At 46.0% G+C, this 16,596-nt stretch overlaps 1 protein-coding gene across 3 annotated transcripts in view; it reads right to left on the bottom strand.

Moving 5' to 3' along the window:
* The window catches only part of RFWD3 (ring finger and WD repeat domain 3), a 56,604-nt gene that overhangs the window by 15,833 nt on the left and 24,175 nt on the right, over positions 1-16,596 (bottom strand). For all 3 annotated transcript variants that reach the window (XM_039502795.1, XM_039502794.1, XM_039502793.1), the window contains one exon: positions 9,631-9,859. In XM_039502795.1, coding sequence (XP_039358729.1) covers positions 9,631-9,859 — 229 coding nt within the window. The remainder of the gene's footprint in view (positions 1-9,630; positions 9,860-16,596) is intronic.

Below are 16,596 nucleotides of genomic sequence, written 5' to 3'. Positions count from 1 at the left end.
CGAAGAGAGGGAAGAGCATCTTTGCAAGCAGGCTGGCTAACCTAGTGAGGAGGGCTTTAAACTAGGTTCACCGGGGGAAGGAGACCAAAGCCCCGAGGTAAGTGGGGATGGGGGATACCGGGAGGAAGCACAAGCAGGAGACTGCAAGAGGGGAGGACTCCTGTCTCAGACCGAGAAAGCGGGACAATCAGCGAGTTATCTTAAGTGCCTATACACTAATGCAAGAAGCCTGGGGAACAAGCAGGGAGAACTAGAAGTCCTGGCACAGTCAGGGAATTATGATGTAATTGGAGTAACAGAGACTTGGTGGGATAAGTCACATAATTGGAGTACTGTCATGGATGGATATAAACTGTTCAGGAAGGACAGGCAGGGCAGAAAAGGTGGGGGAGTTGCGTTGTATGTAAGAGAGCAGTATGACTGCTCAGAGCTCCAGTATGAAACTGCAGAAAAACCTGAGTGTCTCTGGATTAAATTTAGAAGTATGAACAACAAGGGTAATGTCGTGGTGGGAGTCTGCTACAGACCACCGGACCAGGGGGATGAGGTGGACGAGGCTTTCTTCCAGCAACTAACAGAAGTTGCTAGATCACAGGCCCTGGTTCTCATGGGTGACTTTAATCACCCCGATATCTGCTGGGAGAGCAATATAGCAGTGCACAGACAATCTAGGAAGTTTCTGGAAAGTGTAGGGGACAATTTCCTGGTGCAAGTGCTGGAGGAACCAACTAGGGGAAAAGCTCTTCTTGACCTGCAGGGAAGAAATAGTAGAGGAAGCAATAGTGGATGGGAACCTGGGAGGCAGTGACCATGAGATGGTCGAGTTCAGGATCCTGACACAAGGAAAAAGGGAAAGCAGTAGAACAGAGACCCTGGACTTCAGAAAAGCAGACTTCGACTCCCTCAGGGAACTGATGGGCAAGGTCCCCTGGGAGGATAACATGACGGGGAAAGGAGTCGAGGAAAGCTGGCTGTATTTCAAAGAAACCTTACTGAGGTTGCAGGAACAAACCATCCCGATGTGTAGGAAGAAAAGTAAATATGGCAGGCGACCAGCTTGGCTTAACAGTGAAATCCTTGCTCGTCTTAAACACAAAAGAACAGCTTACAAGAAGTGGAAGATTGGACAAATAACCAGGGAGGAGTATAAAAGTATTGTCCAGGCATGCAGGTGTGAAATCAGGAAGGCCAAATCACACTTGGAGTTGCAGCTAGCCGGAGATGTTAGGAGTAACAAGAAGGGTTTCTTCAGGTATGTTAGCAACAGGAAGAAAGTCAAGGAAAGTGTGGGCCCCTTGCTGAATGAGGCAGGGAACCTAGTGACAGAGGATGTGGAGAAAGCTAGTGTACTCAATGCTTTTTTTGCCTCTGTCTTCACAGACAAGGTCAGCTCCCAGACAGCTGCACTCTGCAGCACGGTATGGGGAGGAGGTGACCAGCTCTCTGTGGAGAAAGAAGTAGTTCGGGGCTATTTAGGAAAGCTGGACGAGCACAAGTCCATGGTGCTGCATCCGAGGGTGCTAAAGGAGTTGGCCGATGAGATTGCAGAGCCATTGGCCATTATCTTTGAAAAATCATGGCGATCGGGGGAGGTCCCGGATGACTGGAAAAAAGCTAATGTAGTGCCCATCTTTAAAAAAGGGAAGAAGGAAGATCCAGGGAACTTCAAGACACAGGCCAGTCAGTCTCACCTCAGTCCCTGGAAAAATCATGGAACAGGTCCTCAAGGAATCAATTCTGAACCACTTAAAGGAGGGGAAAGTGATCAGGAACAGTCAGCATGGATTCACCAAGGGCAAGTCATGCCTGACTAACCTAATTGCCTTCTATGACGAGATAACCGGCTCTGTGGATGAGGGGAAAGCAGTGGATGTGATATTTCTGGATTTTAGCAAAGCTTTTGATACAGTCTCCCACAGTATTCTTGCCAGCAAGTTAAAGAAGTCTGGGCTGGATGAATGGACGGTAAGGTGGATAGAAAACTGGCTAGATGGTCGGGCTCAACGGGTAGTGATCAATGGTTCCATGTCTAGTTGGCAGCTGGTATCAAGTGGAGTGCCCCAAGGGTCGGTGCTGGGGCCGGTTTTGTTCAATATCTTCATTAACGATCTGGAGGATGGTGTGGACTGCACCCTTAGCAAGTTTGCAGATGACACTAAACTGGGAGGAGTGGTTGATACGCTGAAGGGTAGGGATAGGATACAGAGGGACCTAGACAAATTAGAGGATTGGGCCAAAAGAAATATGATGAGGTTCAACAAGGACAAGTGCAGAGTCCTGCACTTAGGACAGAAGAATCCCATGCACTGCTACAGACTAGGGACCGAATGGCTGGGCAGCAGTTCTGCAGAAAAGGACCTAGCGGTTATGGTGGACAAAAGCTGAATATGAGTCAACAGTGTGCCCTTGTTGCCAAGAAGGCTAATGGCATTTTGGGTTGTATAAGTAGGGGCATTTCCAGCAGATCGAGGGATGTGATCATTCCCCTCTACTCAGCACTGGTGAGGCCTCATTTGGAGTACTGTGTCCAGTTTTGGGCCCCACACTACAAGAAGGATGTGGATAAATTGGAGAGAGTCCAGCGGAGGGCAACAACAATGATTAGGGGGCTGGAGCACATGACTTATGAGGAGAGGCTGAGGGAACTGGGATTGTTTAGTCTGCAGAAGAGAAGAATGAGGGGGGATTTGATAGCTGCTTTCAACTACCTGAAAGGGGGTTCCAAAGAGGATGGATCTAGACTGTTCTCAGTGGTAGAAGATGACAGAACAAGGAGTAATGGTCTCAAGTTGCAGAGGGGGAGGTTTAGGTTGGATATTAGGAAAAACTTTTTCACTAGTAGGGTGGTGAAGAACTGGAATGGGTTACCTAGGGAGGTGGTGGAATCTCCTTCCTTAGAGGTTTTTAACGTCCGGCTTGACAAAGCCCTGGCTGAGATGATTTAGTTGGGTTTGGTCCTGCTTTGAGTAGGGGGTTGGACTAGATGACCTCCTGAGGTCCCTTCCAACCCTGAGATTCTATGATTCTATGATAATGTACTTTCAAAGCATAATTACTGGTAAACTGTTCACCTGTATTCTAGAAATGTCACTATACAGAGCTGCATTCAGATATTACTGAGCCAGAGAGCTGTCACTATATAGAAGCTAAGATGACTAAGGTGAATTGAGAAGCTGTTCAGAAAGAAGAGGAAGTTACTCACTTCATGCAGTAACTGACGTTCTTCGAGATGAGTGTCCCTGTGGGTGCTCCACTCCAGGTCAAGGTGCATTCCTGTGCCTTCAATCAGAGATTTTTGCAGCAGTTCCCATATGGGCCTTGCGCGCTGTCAGTGCTTGAACAGCATGTGCACAGCCCTGACTCCTCAGTTCCTTCTCTACAACGGAGCCTGCTCCAAACTCCAAAGTAGAGGGGAAGAGGATGAGTAGTGGAGCACACACAGGGACACTCATCTCGAAGAGCATCAATTACTGCACAAGGTGAGCAACCACCTCTTCTCTTTCGAGAGATGTCCCTGTGGGTGCTCCACTCCAGGTGACTGAAAAGCAGTATCTCTCAGGATGGTCAGGATTTTGGATCTGGTAAGAAAGCTGTTGATAAGGCAGCTCGACCCAGTTGGGTGTCCAATGAAGGACGTTGCATGAGAGCGTCATGTTTAGAAAACACACGGTCCGATGCCCAAGTGGCCGCCTTGGATATGTCGGAAAGCGGGACGTTGTGAAGAAATGCTACGGAAGTGGACACGGATCTAGTAGAGCAGTGGTTTTCAAACTTTTTTTCTGGTGACCCAGTTGAAGAAAACTGTTGATGTCCGTGACCCAATGGAGTTGGGAATGAGGGGTTTGGGAGGGGCTCAGGGCTGGGGCAGAGGGTTGGGGTGCAGGGGTGGGGTCTGGGAGTGAAGGGGTTGGGGGGGCTCAGGGCGGCGGGATGGGGTGCAGGAGGGGGTCAGGGCTCTGGCCTGGGGATGCAGGCTCTGGGGTGGGGCCGGGGATGAGGGGTCTGGGATGCAGGAAGGGGCTTTGGATTTAGGGGGGGGCTCAAGGCTGGGGATTGGGGTGCAGGCATCTCCCGGTCAGCAGGGGTGCTAAGGCATACTTCCCGCCTGTCCTGGCACCGTGCAGCACACAGTGCCCCGGAAGTGGCCAGCAGCAGGTCCAGCTCCTAGGCAGAGGCACACAAGCAGCTCCACCCAGCTCTCGCCTCCAGGCACAGCCACCCCCCACCCAGCTCCCATTGGCCAGGAGCCAGTGCTTGGGGTGGGGGTAGTGCGTGGAGCCCTATGCCCGCCCCCCCCAGGAGCCAGCCCTGCTGCTGGCCACTTCCGGGGCGCAGTGCACTGTCAGAACAGTTAGGAACTAGCCTGCCTTAGCTGGGCAGCACTGCTAATGGGAATGTTAATGGCCTGGTTGGCGGTGCTGACTACAGCCGCTGTGACCCAGTGCCTTACATTCCGCGACCCAGTACTGGGTTGCAACCCACAGTTTGAAAACCACTGTAGTAAAGCGCGCCTTGATTGCCACGGGAGGTTGGACTTGTTTCAATTGGTAACAGACGTATGCAGTCTGATATCCATTTGGATAGTCTCTGGGTAGAGATCGCTTTGCCCTGAGATCATTGAGCGATAGATACTAAAGCTTAGGGGTCTGTCTAAATGGCTTCGTTCTATCACAATAGAAGGATAATGCTCTACAAACGTCAAGCATGTGCACTGCTACCTCAAATGCATTAGCATGTGGTTTTGGGAAGAATGTTGGTACGTGAATAGGTTCATATAGGTGAAAGGACGAATGCACCTTAGGAAGGAATTGATGATGTGTACAAAGTGTAACTTTGTCTCTGAAGAAGGTAGTATACGGAGGTTTGGCCATCAGCACAGAGAGTTCCCCCACGCATCTGGCAGATGTAATTGCTACTAAGAAAGCGGTTTTCATGGATAGGTGTAGAAGGGAGCAGGTAGCCAAGGGTTCAAAGGGTTTGTACATCAAAGCTCTGAGGACCAGGTGTACATCCCATGGCTCAGCCGGTAGTCTTATGTCCGGGTAGAGCGTTTGGATACCTTTGAGAAATCTTTTGGTGACAGGATGGGCAAAAACAGCAGCGTTATCTACCTTGTGGTGGAATGTTGCGATCGCCACCAGGTGAACCTTTACCGAGCTAAGAGAAAGCCCAGCTACTTTGAGTCCCAGAAGGTAGTCTAGTATCAGTGGAAGAGGGGTGGAACCCAGAGGGGTGTGTCTGGCAGAACACCAAGTGGTGAACCATTTCAATTTCTGCAGCTAGGTAGTGAGTGTGGAGTGTGTCCTGCCATATAATAAAACTGCCAGGACTTGTTTTAAGCATGCTTGTTTCTCATTAGAGAACCATTGAGTAGCCATGCTTTGAGGTGATCCGCACCCAACACAAATCTGAGAAAGCATCTGTGGGCAGTGTGTATAGTGACATGAAAATACACATCCTGCAGGTTGAGGGCTGAAAACCAATCTCCCTGCTCCAACGCCGGAATGATTGTTGACAGGGTAACCATCCTGAATTTTTGTTTCTTGACAAACCTGTTTAGTTGTCAAAAATCGAGAATAGGTCACCATCCACCACTTTTCTTTTTGGTCAAGAAATAGTGGGAATAAAATCCCTTTCCCGGGTATGGAGTGGATACCTGCTCCACTGCTCCTGGTTGTAGAAAATGGTGCACCTCTTGACAGGGCTAGTGTTCGTGAGAGGGGTCCCTGAAGAGTGACAGGGAGGGAGAGGAGGGGTGAGAGGCATGGAGAGGAAGGGGATGGTATAACCCGATCAGATGATTTCCAGGACCCATTTGTCTATAATGATAGCTTCCCAGTTGGAAAGGAATGGGAGCAGACGGTGTCTAAAAGGTGGTTGCAGTAGATGCTGGAGTGGGTGGGAGGTCTTCTATACCCTCGACCAAAGCTTCAAATCTGCTTGTTTGATGGAGGGGGTTGAGGCGCTGCAGATGGTGGGAGGCGGCGTCATTGGGTTCTAGGTCTATGGTGTTGCTGTTGTTGTGGATTGTAATGTCTTTGCTGTTGTTGTTGGGTGTAGGAGGGATATTGTGGGCGTTGGTAAGGTTGATATCTGTCTTCTCTCATCCTTGTCCCTCGGCATTCATACACCTGCCACCTTAGTGTGGCACGCGAGTCCTTCATGGTATGGAAGACCTCATTTGTTTTTGCTGAAAATAGCTTCTCACCGTCAAAAGGGAGATCTTCGACAGTGTTTTGCATCTCCCGTGGGAAGGAGGCTCGCTGCATGACGACGGCCGTGGCAGTGGATCTGGCGGCCGTGTCAGCAGCCTCAAGGGCAGCCTGAAGAGCCGTACGGGATATCATCTGTCCTTCAGAGATCCCAGCTTTAAATTGTTGTCACTTGTCCTCAGGAATGTCGTTAATAAATTCCATGAATTTAGTGTAGTTCCTGTGCTCATACTTTACTAATAGAGCCACATAGTTCGCCACCCTAAATTGTAAAGTGGAAAAGGAATACACTTTGTGGCTAAATAAGTCCATCCTCTTGCTATCCTTATCAGATGGGATAGACCGGAAATGTTGCTGTTTATTTTTCTGGTTGGCCACCTCAACCACCAACGAATTGGGTGACGGGTGTGTAAAGAGAAACTCAGAACCTTTGGACGGGACGTAATATTTGCAGTCCACTCTCCAGCAGGTTGGGGGTATAGTGGCTGGGGTTTGCCATATGGTTTTAGCTGGTTCCACAACAGCTCCATTTTGGAAGAGGTGGCGGGTTATAAAATGTCAGTAAACTCACGCTGGTGTTCAGACACTTCCCCAAGAGTAATCTCAAGCAACTCTTTTAAACAAATCCTGGAAGTGTGTGAAATCGTCAGCTGTTGGTGGTGGTGGAGGCATAATAGCCTCTTTGGGCGAGACAGATGAGCGTTTATTAGCTGGAGAGGTGTCAGGTGCGACATCCTCTGCTGGCTGAGCTGTTGGTTCATCTCGTAGCTTTGCATCATTGTTTATGGTTGGGGGAGGAGATCTAAGATCCTCTCTGAATGAGATAGGATTAATGCTATAATGTCTCTTATAAGATTCCCAGGGATTCCAGTATGGCCATTGACCGGGGAAAGGTATGAGTGGTCCCATCCAAGGGTGCCCATACCAGGGTGGGAATTCCTTGGAATATGAGGAACGGGATCTAAGATGTCCCCCAGTCACAGGTGTCTTAACAGGGGAAGAATAGCATGGAGAAAGGTCAATGGCATCATCGTCCTCACTCGAGAGGTGTGAAGGAGCAGGGGATAGTTGTAAGTAAGGTGCCGACGGTCCCGGTGAGAGGTCAGTGCCTAGTAGAGGAGATTCTGGGGTGGGAGAGAGAGCCAGGTCTCTATGGTGGAGAAACTTAGATGGTGCGGCAGCTGACAGTGCTGAATGGTGAGGCACTATAGGCATGTGAGGCGCTGTGTATTGAGACAGTGCCGATGCAGGAGGCGCAGTCTGTACTGGTGGCGCTGTGTGCTGAGCTGATGTAGGTGCCTGAGGCAGCATCTGCACCAAGGGGGTGTCGTGCGCGAAGACAGTGTCACGAAGTATGACATGGGGAGCACAGGCAGCACAGCTTGTGGCGTTGGTGCCAAATTCAGATGCATTGGCACCGCAGCAGTAGTTTGTGACATTAGTGCTGTCTCACTAGTCGGTACCAGGTTCTCGTCGGTGACCGACTGTGCCACATTGGAGGCAGGCAACTCAAAGCCTTGAGCCTCGGCACTGAAGTGCGCGGCCGCTGACACGCAGACAGTTCCGGAGATGCCTGGAGAAGTGTATGTGCTGAGCCATGGAGTGGCCAGCACTGATGGAGCCGAAGTTATAAGCGATCGCTTGGAAGATGTGTGCCCCCTTGAGAGGGGAGGAAGCCAGTCATTTCTTTGCCATTTTTTATTCTGTGAGGATTTCAGTGGTGAATTCTGTCGGGAGAAGACTGCTGGCCCGGATCCAATGTGGGTCTGAGGGACTTTTCCAGGAGGATGAGCTTCAGTCTGAGGTCTCTGTCCTTGTGGGTCTGGACTTTAAGTTTACTACAGTGTATGCATTTTGGGGGTACATGGGAATCCCCCAAACATTGTACGCACTGAGAATAGCCATCAGAGATGGGGATGGAGTCTCTGCAGGTTATGCATCAGGAGTCACTAACTCTGAGGTAAGGAATTTTTTTATTTGTTTTTATAGGCGGTAATAACAAACTTATCTAAATAAGTAACAAAAACTAATTAAGTACTAGAACTGTATCTAAATCATGGCTATGAAGAGTGAAACTATATAGATAGATATAGATATACCTATCTCATAGAACTGGAAGGGATCCTGAAAGGTCATCAAGTCCAGCCCCCTGCCTTCACTAGCAGGACAAAGTACTGATTTTGCCCCAGATCCCTAAGTGGCCCCCTCAAGGGTTGAACTCACAACCCTGGGTTTGGCAGGCCAATACTCAAACCACTGAGATATCCCTCTCCCCTGCTAAACTCTATCTCTGGCTGGGGATGGTAGAGAAGGAACTGAGGCGCCTGGGCCATGCACACACTGTTTAAGCATTGACAGCGTGCAAGGCAGGCACCGCATGTGTGCAGCCCGTACAGGAACTGCTGTGAACATCTCTGATCGAAGGTGCAGGGACGCACCTTGGCCTGGAGTGGAGCACCCACAAGGACATCTCTCGAAGGAGAAGTCTAAGATCCCAAATCATTAACCACATAAAATAATTTATCAGAGGGGTAGCCGTGTTAGTCTGGATCTGTAAAAAGCGACAAAGAGTCCTGTGGCACCTTACAGAGAAACAGACATATTGGAGCATAAGCTTTCGTTTGTGAATACCCACTTCATCAGATGAATATACATTCATCTATAAGGTGCCACAGGACACTCTGTCGCTTTATAAAATAATTTGTATTTCAAGTGTCATTCAGAGAATGTCAAAGCTCTTTGCAATGAAAGCCGGCATGACTGCGTACCTATTTTATAGACAGGAAATTGCTCACAGAAGACAAGCAACTTGCCCAAGGTCACACAGCAAGTCAGAAGCAGAGTTATGACTACAACGCAAAGGGGTTCCCAGGCCTCTTCACCCACAGGGTAATGCTGCCTCTGTACATATACGCACTTAGTTACAAATGTATTCAAAAAACAATATTTGAACATCTGTTCCCACATTTACTGGCCAATCCACGCTTCTGAATCTGATGTTTTCTGGATGAGAGATTGCATTTAAAGCTTTTTCCTGATTCCCTTAGGTGCATGTCTCCAGCTCTTGCAAGGGAATCCTCTCTGTGAGGATCCCACAGATCTTTCTGCACCCCCAAGGAGGTGGGGTTTCAGAACAAAGAGGCAGAGCTGTAAAGATCAATTACTGGGAGAGTACAATTACCAGCTGCCAACTGGGAGGTAAATTACACTACTGGGAAAAAGCTGAGTTGGGATCAGGTGGAATGTGGCAGTTGTATTAGTGAGGGAATGTCCCCAATCCACAAGGTGGTTGTATGGGTGGGGTTGAGGAAGAGGAAGAAAGAGCAGAGAACATATTTAACTTTTGTAAGCCTGCAGATAAAAATTCTTTGATTCTATCTATAAAACCCAGAGAGTCTTTAGTTACTTGCTGACTTACCAGGAATAAGTGTAGTCTGTGGAGAGGGCTGTGAAACCACAAGACAGCTCAGTGAGTCACAGTAAGCCATAACCCGGCAGCTCCCTGACTGAGAAACCAGGAAGGCCTTCTCAAAGTGGTATTTGTGCTGACTCTGACTGGAGGAGAGACAGCCTGGGAAACAGGAACGGGAGCTGCCAGGTTGCTGAGAGGCGCTAGTGGTGTGCTGGGCCATCAGTGCTTTCAGCTCCTGAAAAGAAAGAGGACAGAGCTTTACTACTCCATTGCAGTTGTAACTCAGTGTGCTGTGTATTAGGGCTAGTCTACACTAGAAGTGCTGCAGCTGTGCTGCTGTAGTTTGTCCAGTGAAGAAGCTCTATGCTGACAGGAGAGAGCTCTCTTGTTGGCATAATAAATCCACCTCCACGAGAGGCAATAGCTATGTCAGTGGGAGAAGGTCTCCCACCGACATAGAGCTGTCCACACTGGTAACTAAGTTGGTGTAATTTACTTCACTCAAGGGGGTGGCTTATTCACACTCAAGCGACACAAGTTATTAGTAGCGTACACCTGGCCTTCGTTTCTGCTTGCACATACAGGAGTCTGATACGCCTCACAGGCAGGGATATGGGAACATAGGCTGTTCCACAACAATGAAAACTACTGTACTCCATTTCCGTGCTATTACGGGAGTTCTAGATTTCCAGTTTACTCTGACTGTAAGTACAATAGAAACCTGCAGACTACTCCAGCAAGCTCTGTTGAAATCTTTAGCCAAAATCTCTTAATATTATGTGTATTAGAACCCAACAAGAAAAGGAGACCCATGGGCAACACACAAAATCCAATCACCACCAGGTCAACAATGGTACTAAACTCAGAGCAGAATTACAATTAAAAAACACAACCAATTAGAACCATTTAAAAAGAGTTTCTAGAACATCCCAAAAGGAATGAAAATCTTTGGTTTCAATGTTAGAAGTGTCCAGGAATTCCCCACCATGAAGATAGGTCAGTTCCTTTAATCTGCACTACACACTGGTCTTTATGATCCTAGCCAGCAGAGATTCCAGGAATGACTGAATTTTGTAAGAACCCAAGACTTGTTCACTTTTTCCAAAACCAAAGAACTATGCTTCAAAATGTTCAGTACAGTAGCTCTCAAAACAGTGACCTTTAATCCAACAAAGGAACAGGCACTTTCACACTAATGAAATGCAAAGCCTCAGACAGTGTGTTAATATAATAGATGTTCACTGGATAATTTTCTGCCTCACAAAGATCATCCACAGGAAGTGTAAGGGTATGGCAATTTTGAACATTATAACTGTGACAAGAATTCTGCCCAAATGATTATAACCCAACCCAAGGTCATGACCACCAGCACTAATCCCATGATGCTATACTATTACACAGATATTTACAAATACCTAAAGCAATCAGATAAAGAGAGATGGGGCCTGTTTCCACAGCTTGGATAATTTAAGATATACTCCAAATACTGTCTGCAAAACAATTAAGCACCATAGAAATGAGATTATAGATTTAAAATCTCCAAGCTCCTAACGTATGCATAAACTAGCTTTAATAATTGCACCAACTAATCTCGCTCAAACCAGAACTAGTCAACAGCAAACAGTTCTAAAAAGACAAACATTAAAAGAAAAATAGGAGTTTCAAGGTCAAACTAATTTATAATTATCTCAAGCCAAAAAAACCTTGTTCCTAAAAGTGTTTGAGAGCTTAAAAATAGGTTTCACTTCACATCTTCCAGGAGCCTTCTCTGATTTGCCTCAAAAACTTTCCAGATTCTACCCCAGCATAAGACCAAACATGTGATGTTTCAGGGCTATTGGAGTAGCAACAGGCAAAGACAGGAGGATTTGGGGAGGGGAAGGAGGCCATAATGATGTTAATGGAAAGCTTAATTTCATCTTTAACTAGAGAGAGCCATGTCTTTCAGAGAAAGATGCAGGTAATTAAAAAACAAAAAACAGAAGTGATAAGTTTTCACCACATTAAAGATTTTATTCAAAAGCCTCACCAGTTAAAGTCAGGAAGATAAGGCAACTAGAGAAGAGAGGGGATTAACCAGATTTCCCACAATAACGAGACACCTAACCCTTCCTTCACCTGAGTTTAGCCATTCAGGAGAAGTGTGCTATCACAGGGAGAGAAACTTTAGTTGAGTGGAAACAATAAAGTGACTGGGAAATGTTCCATCAAATAGTTGATATGTTAAAGCAGTGGTCACCAACCAGCTGATCATGATCGACTGGTCAATCCTGGAGACTCTCCCAGTCAATTGCGATCTCCAGTGGTGTAATGGGGCTGCCCGCTGCCACTAAGGCAGGGTCCCTGTCTATCCCAGCCCCAGGCTGCTCCCAGAAGCAGCCCAGGGGAGGGAGGGGTTTCCATATGTTGCTCCTGGCTGCAAGCACCGCCCCCGCAGCTCCCATTGGCCGGGAATGGGGAACGGTGGCCAATTGGAGCTGTGGGGGTGGTGCCTGTAGAGGTGGGCAGCACACAGAGCCACGTGCCCCCGCAGGGGCATGTTGGCCCCTCCGGGAGCAGCATGGGGCCGGGGCTGCCCGAGGTAAGTGTCGCCCCCTTCAATGGGCAGGTTCTGAATGGCTCTGCAGCATTAAGACCAGGAGTAGCATGAATACAGCAGGCCCAGCTGTGCTGGACCAACATTTCTCTTCTACCACCCAACCTGCAGCCTCCCAGAGCCAGCCCCCCATAACTTCTTCTGCACCCCAACCCCCTACCCCAGGTTCAGCCCGGAGCCCCCTTCCACACTGCAAACCTCTCGGCCCCAGCCCAGAGCCTGCACTTCCTCCCAAACTCCAACCCCCTGCCCACGGCCGGTAAAAGCAAGTGAGGGTGGAGGAGAGTGAGCGACGGGGCGGGGGTTGGGGGGGGATGGAGTGAGTGAGGCAGGGCTTCAGGGAAGGGGCGGGGACTTGGGGAAAGGGTGGGGTACATCCTGAGTTGCCCTTAAATTCATAAAAAGGCTGGAGGCTACTGTGTTAAAGTGCTTAGCATTAACAGACCAATGTGATAAATAGGGGACAGAATTCACACCTCTTAAGAGCTATTGTTGCAGTCTCTGTTTTCAGAAACAAGCACAGACTGGTGGGACCGCATAGTGCTGCAGTCTGGGATGACACAGAGTGGCTGCGAACTTTTCAGGATTAGATGGGAGTTCAGGAACTCTGGTCTGTTTAGTGCAGATGCCTACAGTGATCCTCTACAGGCGCCTTGGACACTGAAAAGGAACTCTTCAACTACCAGCTGAGCAAGTGAAGAATGTGGTGGGCTGCTGTTTATGATCAGCCAGACATCCTCAGAGCAGCAGGGTAACCCTGTGACTGTCCTTGATTTTAAGAGCCTGCTCATAAACCAAGTTTTCCCCACTTCCCAGTTTTAAAAAAAAAAACTAAGGACATTAATTAATAATAAATAATAAAATCTTTTTTTGACTTTGTTTTTCTTTTCTTCAAAAGCAGAGCAGGGTAACCTGTGACTGTCCACTGATTTTTAAGAGAGAGCCTGCATAAAAAGTTTTTTTTTTCCCACTCCCCAAGGAAAAAAATTAAAACTACATTTTATAAAAATAAATAATAATTCTTTTTTTGCTTTTCTCTTTCTGTTTCTTCGGAAAAATGATTCTACTGTCCCTGGTGCCTAGTGACTGCAGTCTGGGGGTTGAAACTTGGATTTGGGACTGGGTGATCCTGTTCCTCCTGCCTGTGGTCTTGCAGAACATCTTGAACAAATACATGTTTGCCAACAGTAAACACAGTCTAGTCATTTTCAGTTAAGAAGACCAAACAGAGAGAGCTGCATCCTCCTCTTGCAAAAAAGTGGTAGTAAGCCTACAGTAGACTGCTTATTCAGATAGTGCTCTGAGGCCTGCAACACGTGGCTGTTACTTGCTGAGGCTTTCAGCTTTTGAAATATCCCCAGAGGACTATTGCTCCATTGCTGTTTGTGTAGACCTGCTGTTTTTTTAGTTTTCATTTAAAAAATGTTTTATATATATTTTCTATTTTTATATAAATCCTGTTTCTAAAAAAAAAAATGTTTTTCAGACTCAGGAAGACAGCACTTGCATCAGTTCATATTTGGTTCACTGCTGGAAAGTTCTTTCCCCCTCCCCACCATCAGGATGTCTAGAAACTTTCAGCAGAATATTTAAAAAACTCAAATCTCAATCTGTCATGTGGGGCACAACATATATACCCAGAGGGTTGGCATTTGACACCACAGTTTTAGATGTACATAAGCAAGGTGCTGTATACTCTGTGTCTTGTGCATTGTTTGTAGGATCTACTCCTTGCTACAGAACTGTACTCCACAATTTAAATTTTCATTAAAAAACTCCACACATTTTTAGCCCTTAAAGTTATGACAGTAACTGTAAGTGAAGCAAGGTCATTGTTTTGAGTTTGAAACAATAGCTTGGGAAGTGTGAGCTGCCCCATTCATCTCAAAGGACTGAAAGCGCTGAAATCTTGTGATGACAATTTAAAGTGTTAACACTAATTATTTAAGTGCTCATATTTTAGCACAAATATCCAGATGGCATGCTTAATTCTACACTCCCACATACATATTTTCTCATTTACAAATGAAACTGCTGCACAATTTTCAGTCTGCCACAGAATCCAGGACCCTTGCTAAAGAATTAAGTTTCAGCTTGCCACAGCAAAGAAGGGGCTATGCAGTTAAGGTAGCCTTTTCTTACTGTAAATGCACAAGCAGCTAATTAATATGCTTTTAATGAGAACTTCACAAAATGTTATTATATACAGTGGTTAAACTACAATAAAAGCCAAGCTGAGTGCACATATGCACTAAGGAGCTCCATTTTAACACCAGAAGTATGAATTTATAAAAACTGAAATGCTTAAGAATTTCTATTTAAATAGTACTCTCACTTTAATCTTAGAAAATTCTAATACCAAATGTACATCTATTACTGTATAGGGTTTCAACATGGATTTTGATAATGCAGTTTAAAATTATGGATATTAGCAACAAAAAACTACCTTACACAGTAACTTTAAAAAGGGGAAATTTACATTAGTTTCCACTAAGATTCCTATAAGTATATGGCATTGTACTATATCTACTGGTTTTGTACCAACTATGTTTCCCCAAGAAACTTCCATGCAGTTAGAGAATTTTCTATTATTGAATATATATTTTATATTTTTAATAGATTCATAATAAGAGCTTCTGTGTTTACATTATACTTAATTTTATAAGCTTAATTACGTCATAGCTTTTTATGCCATTTAAATATGTCTAAGTGTTCAGTAACACTATTATTATTAAAATACAAATTGCATAGTTCACTACATAATGTCAATTTAAACATACAGCACTTTTCACAGAATCATAGAATATCAGGGTTGGAAGGGACCTCAGGAGGTCATCTAGTTCAACCCCCTGCTCAAAGCAGGGCCAATCCCCAGAAAGATTTTTGCCCGAAATCCCTAAGTGGCCACACAACCCTGGGTTTAGCAGGCCAATGCTCAAGCCACTGAGCTACCCCTCCCCCCTCTTATTCCATATACTCATAGTATAAGGCTACACAAATTAAATAGGATTCCCATTCTGAACTTTCCGCCCAATGTTAATTGGTTAGTGATGTTATCCTTCACTTCATTCAGAATGTAAAGTTATTTACTGCACTTTAATGTTGGTGTGTAATTTTAGGCACTTTGATGCCACAGTGAGGAATGTAGTATAAATACTAAGATATGGTTTGAGTATGTGTGGTAATTAATCTGTATAGTATTTCTGACATTGATCCTATTGGCACTGTTAGTCTGTATGCTTCATCAATGTAAAAACTCACAGAACTGCAGAAAGACATTGCACTGTGGAATCTAGAGATTTATTGCATCCATGATTTTCCTTGATCAATGTCCATGGTGAACCAGATCTTCTCATTAGCTCATATGTGACATGCAATCTGACATAGGAATTCAGCCAATTAATCTGTGAAGCCTTGTGTCATGGTCATGTTGGCAGATTGTAGCACAGCAAGTGCCACCTAACCCCACAGTCAAGGAGAGCAGAAAACAGGAGAAATTCAAAAAGCAAAGAACAAAAGCAAAAGTGAAACTAAGTGGAAGGCTGAATAAAATATTTGTATCTTTTGATACAGCAAGAAATGGGTTGACAATGGAACAGGTTATAAGCAGGCTTAGAAGGATTAAATTTTTAAAATGATACGTGTTAGTAAATGTTGATTTCACTGTACACAATGACAAAATATTTCCATCGATAATCAAAATATACAGATAAGCAAACTAAGAAAAATGCTGCTTGAGAACTTATTGATTTAAGAATATTTACTATATATTATGACATGTGGTGTAGACAATCTGGATTTTAGAAGTTTTTGAATCTCAATGTTTGTCCCACAACTGTGAAAATTTAAACAGATAAAAATCAAAAACAATGCTTTATAATTTCAGCTGATATCAATGTTTATTTTAAACAAAATAAAAATGAAATTCTGCCAAGCCTAGTAACAAGGATACAGCACTGGTGAAAGGTGCCAGATAGTACAACAGCTGAAAGTCTCAATGAACCTTCGCATTCTCTACAGCAGAGGTGGGCAAACTTTTTGGCCTGAGGGCCATATCTGGGTATCGAAATTGTATGGTGGGCTATGAATGCTCACAAAATAGGGGGCTGGGGTACAGGAGGGCATGAGGGCTCTGGCTGGGGGTGCAGGCTCTGGGGTGAGGCTGGGGATGAGGAGTTGGGGGTGCAGGAAGGTGCTCCGGGCTGGGACCAAGGGGTTCGGAGGGTGGGAGGGGGATCAGGGCTCAGGCAGGGGGTTTGGGCATGGGAGGGGGCCGGGGGACAGGCTTCGGGCGGTGCTTATCTCAAGCAGCTCCCAGAAACAGCGGCATGTCCCGCCTCCAGCTCCTATGCGGAGGTGTGGCCAGGAAGCTCTGC

Source organism: Mauremys reevesii, linkage group 16, assembly GCF_016161935.1.
Source record: "Mauremys reevesii isolate NIE-2019 linkage group 16, ASM1616193v1, whole genome shotgun sequence".
NCBI lineage: Eukaryota > Metazoa > Chordata > Testudines > Geoemydidae > Mauremys > Mauremys reevesii.
Note: the sequence above shows the minus strand (reverse complement) of the source record. Positions and strands in the feature narration are given on the sequence as shown.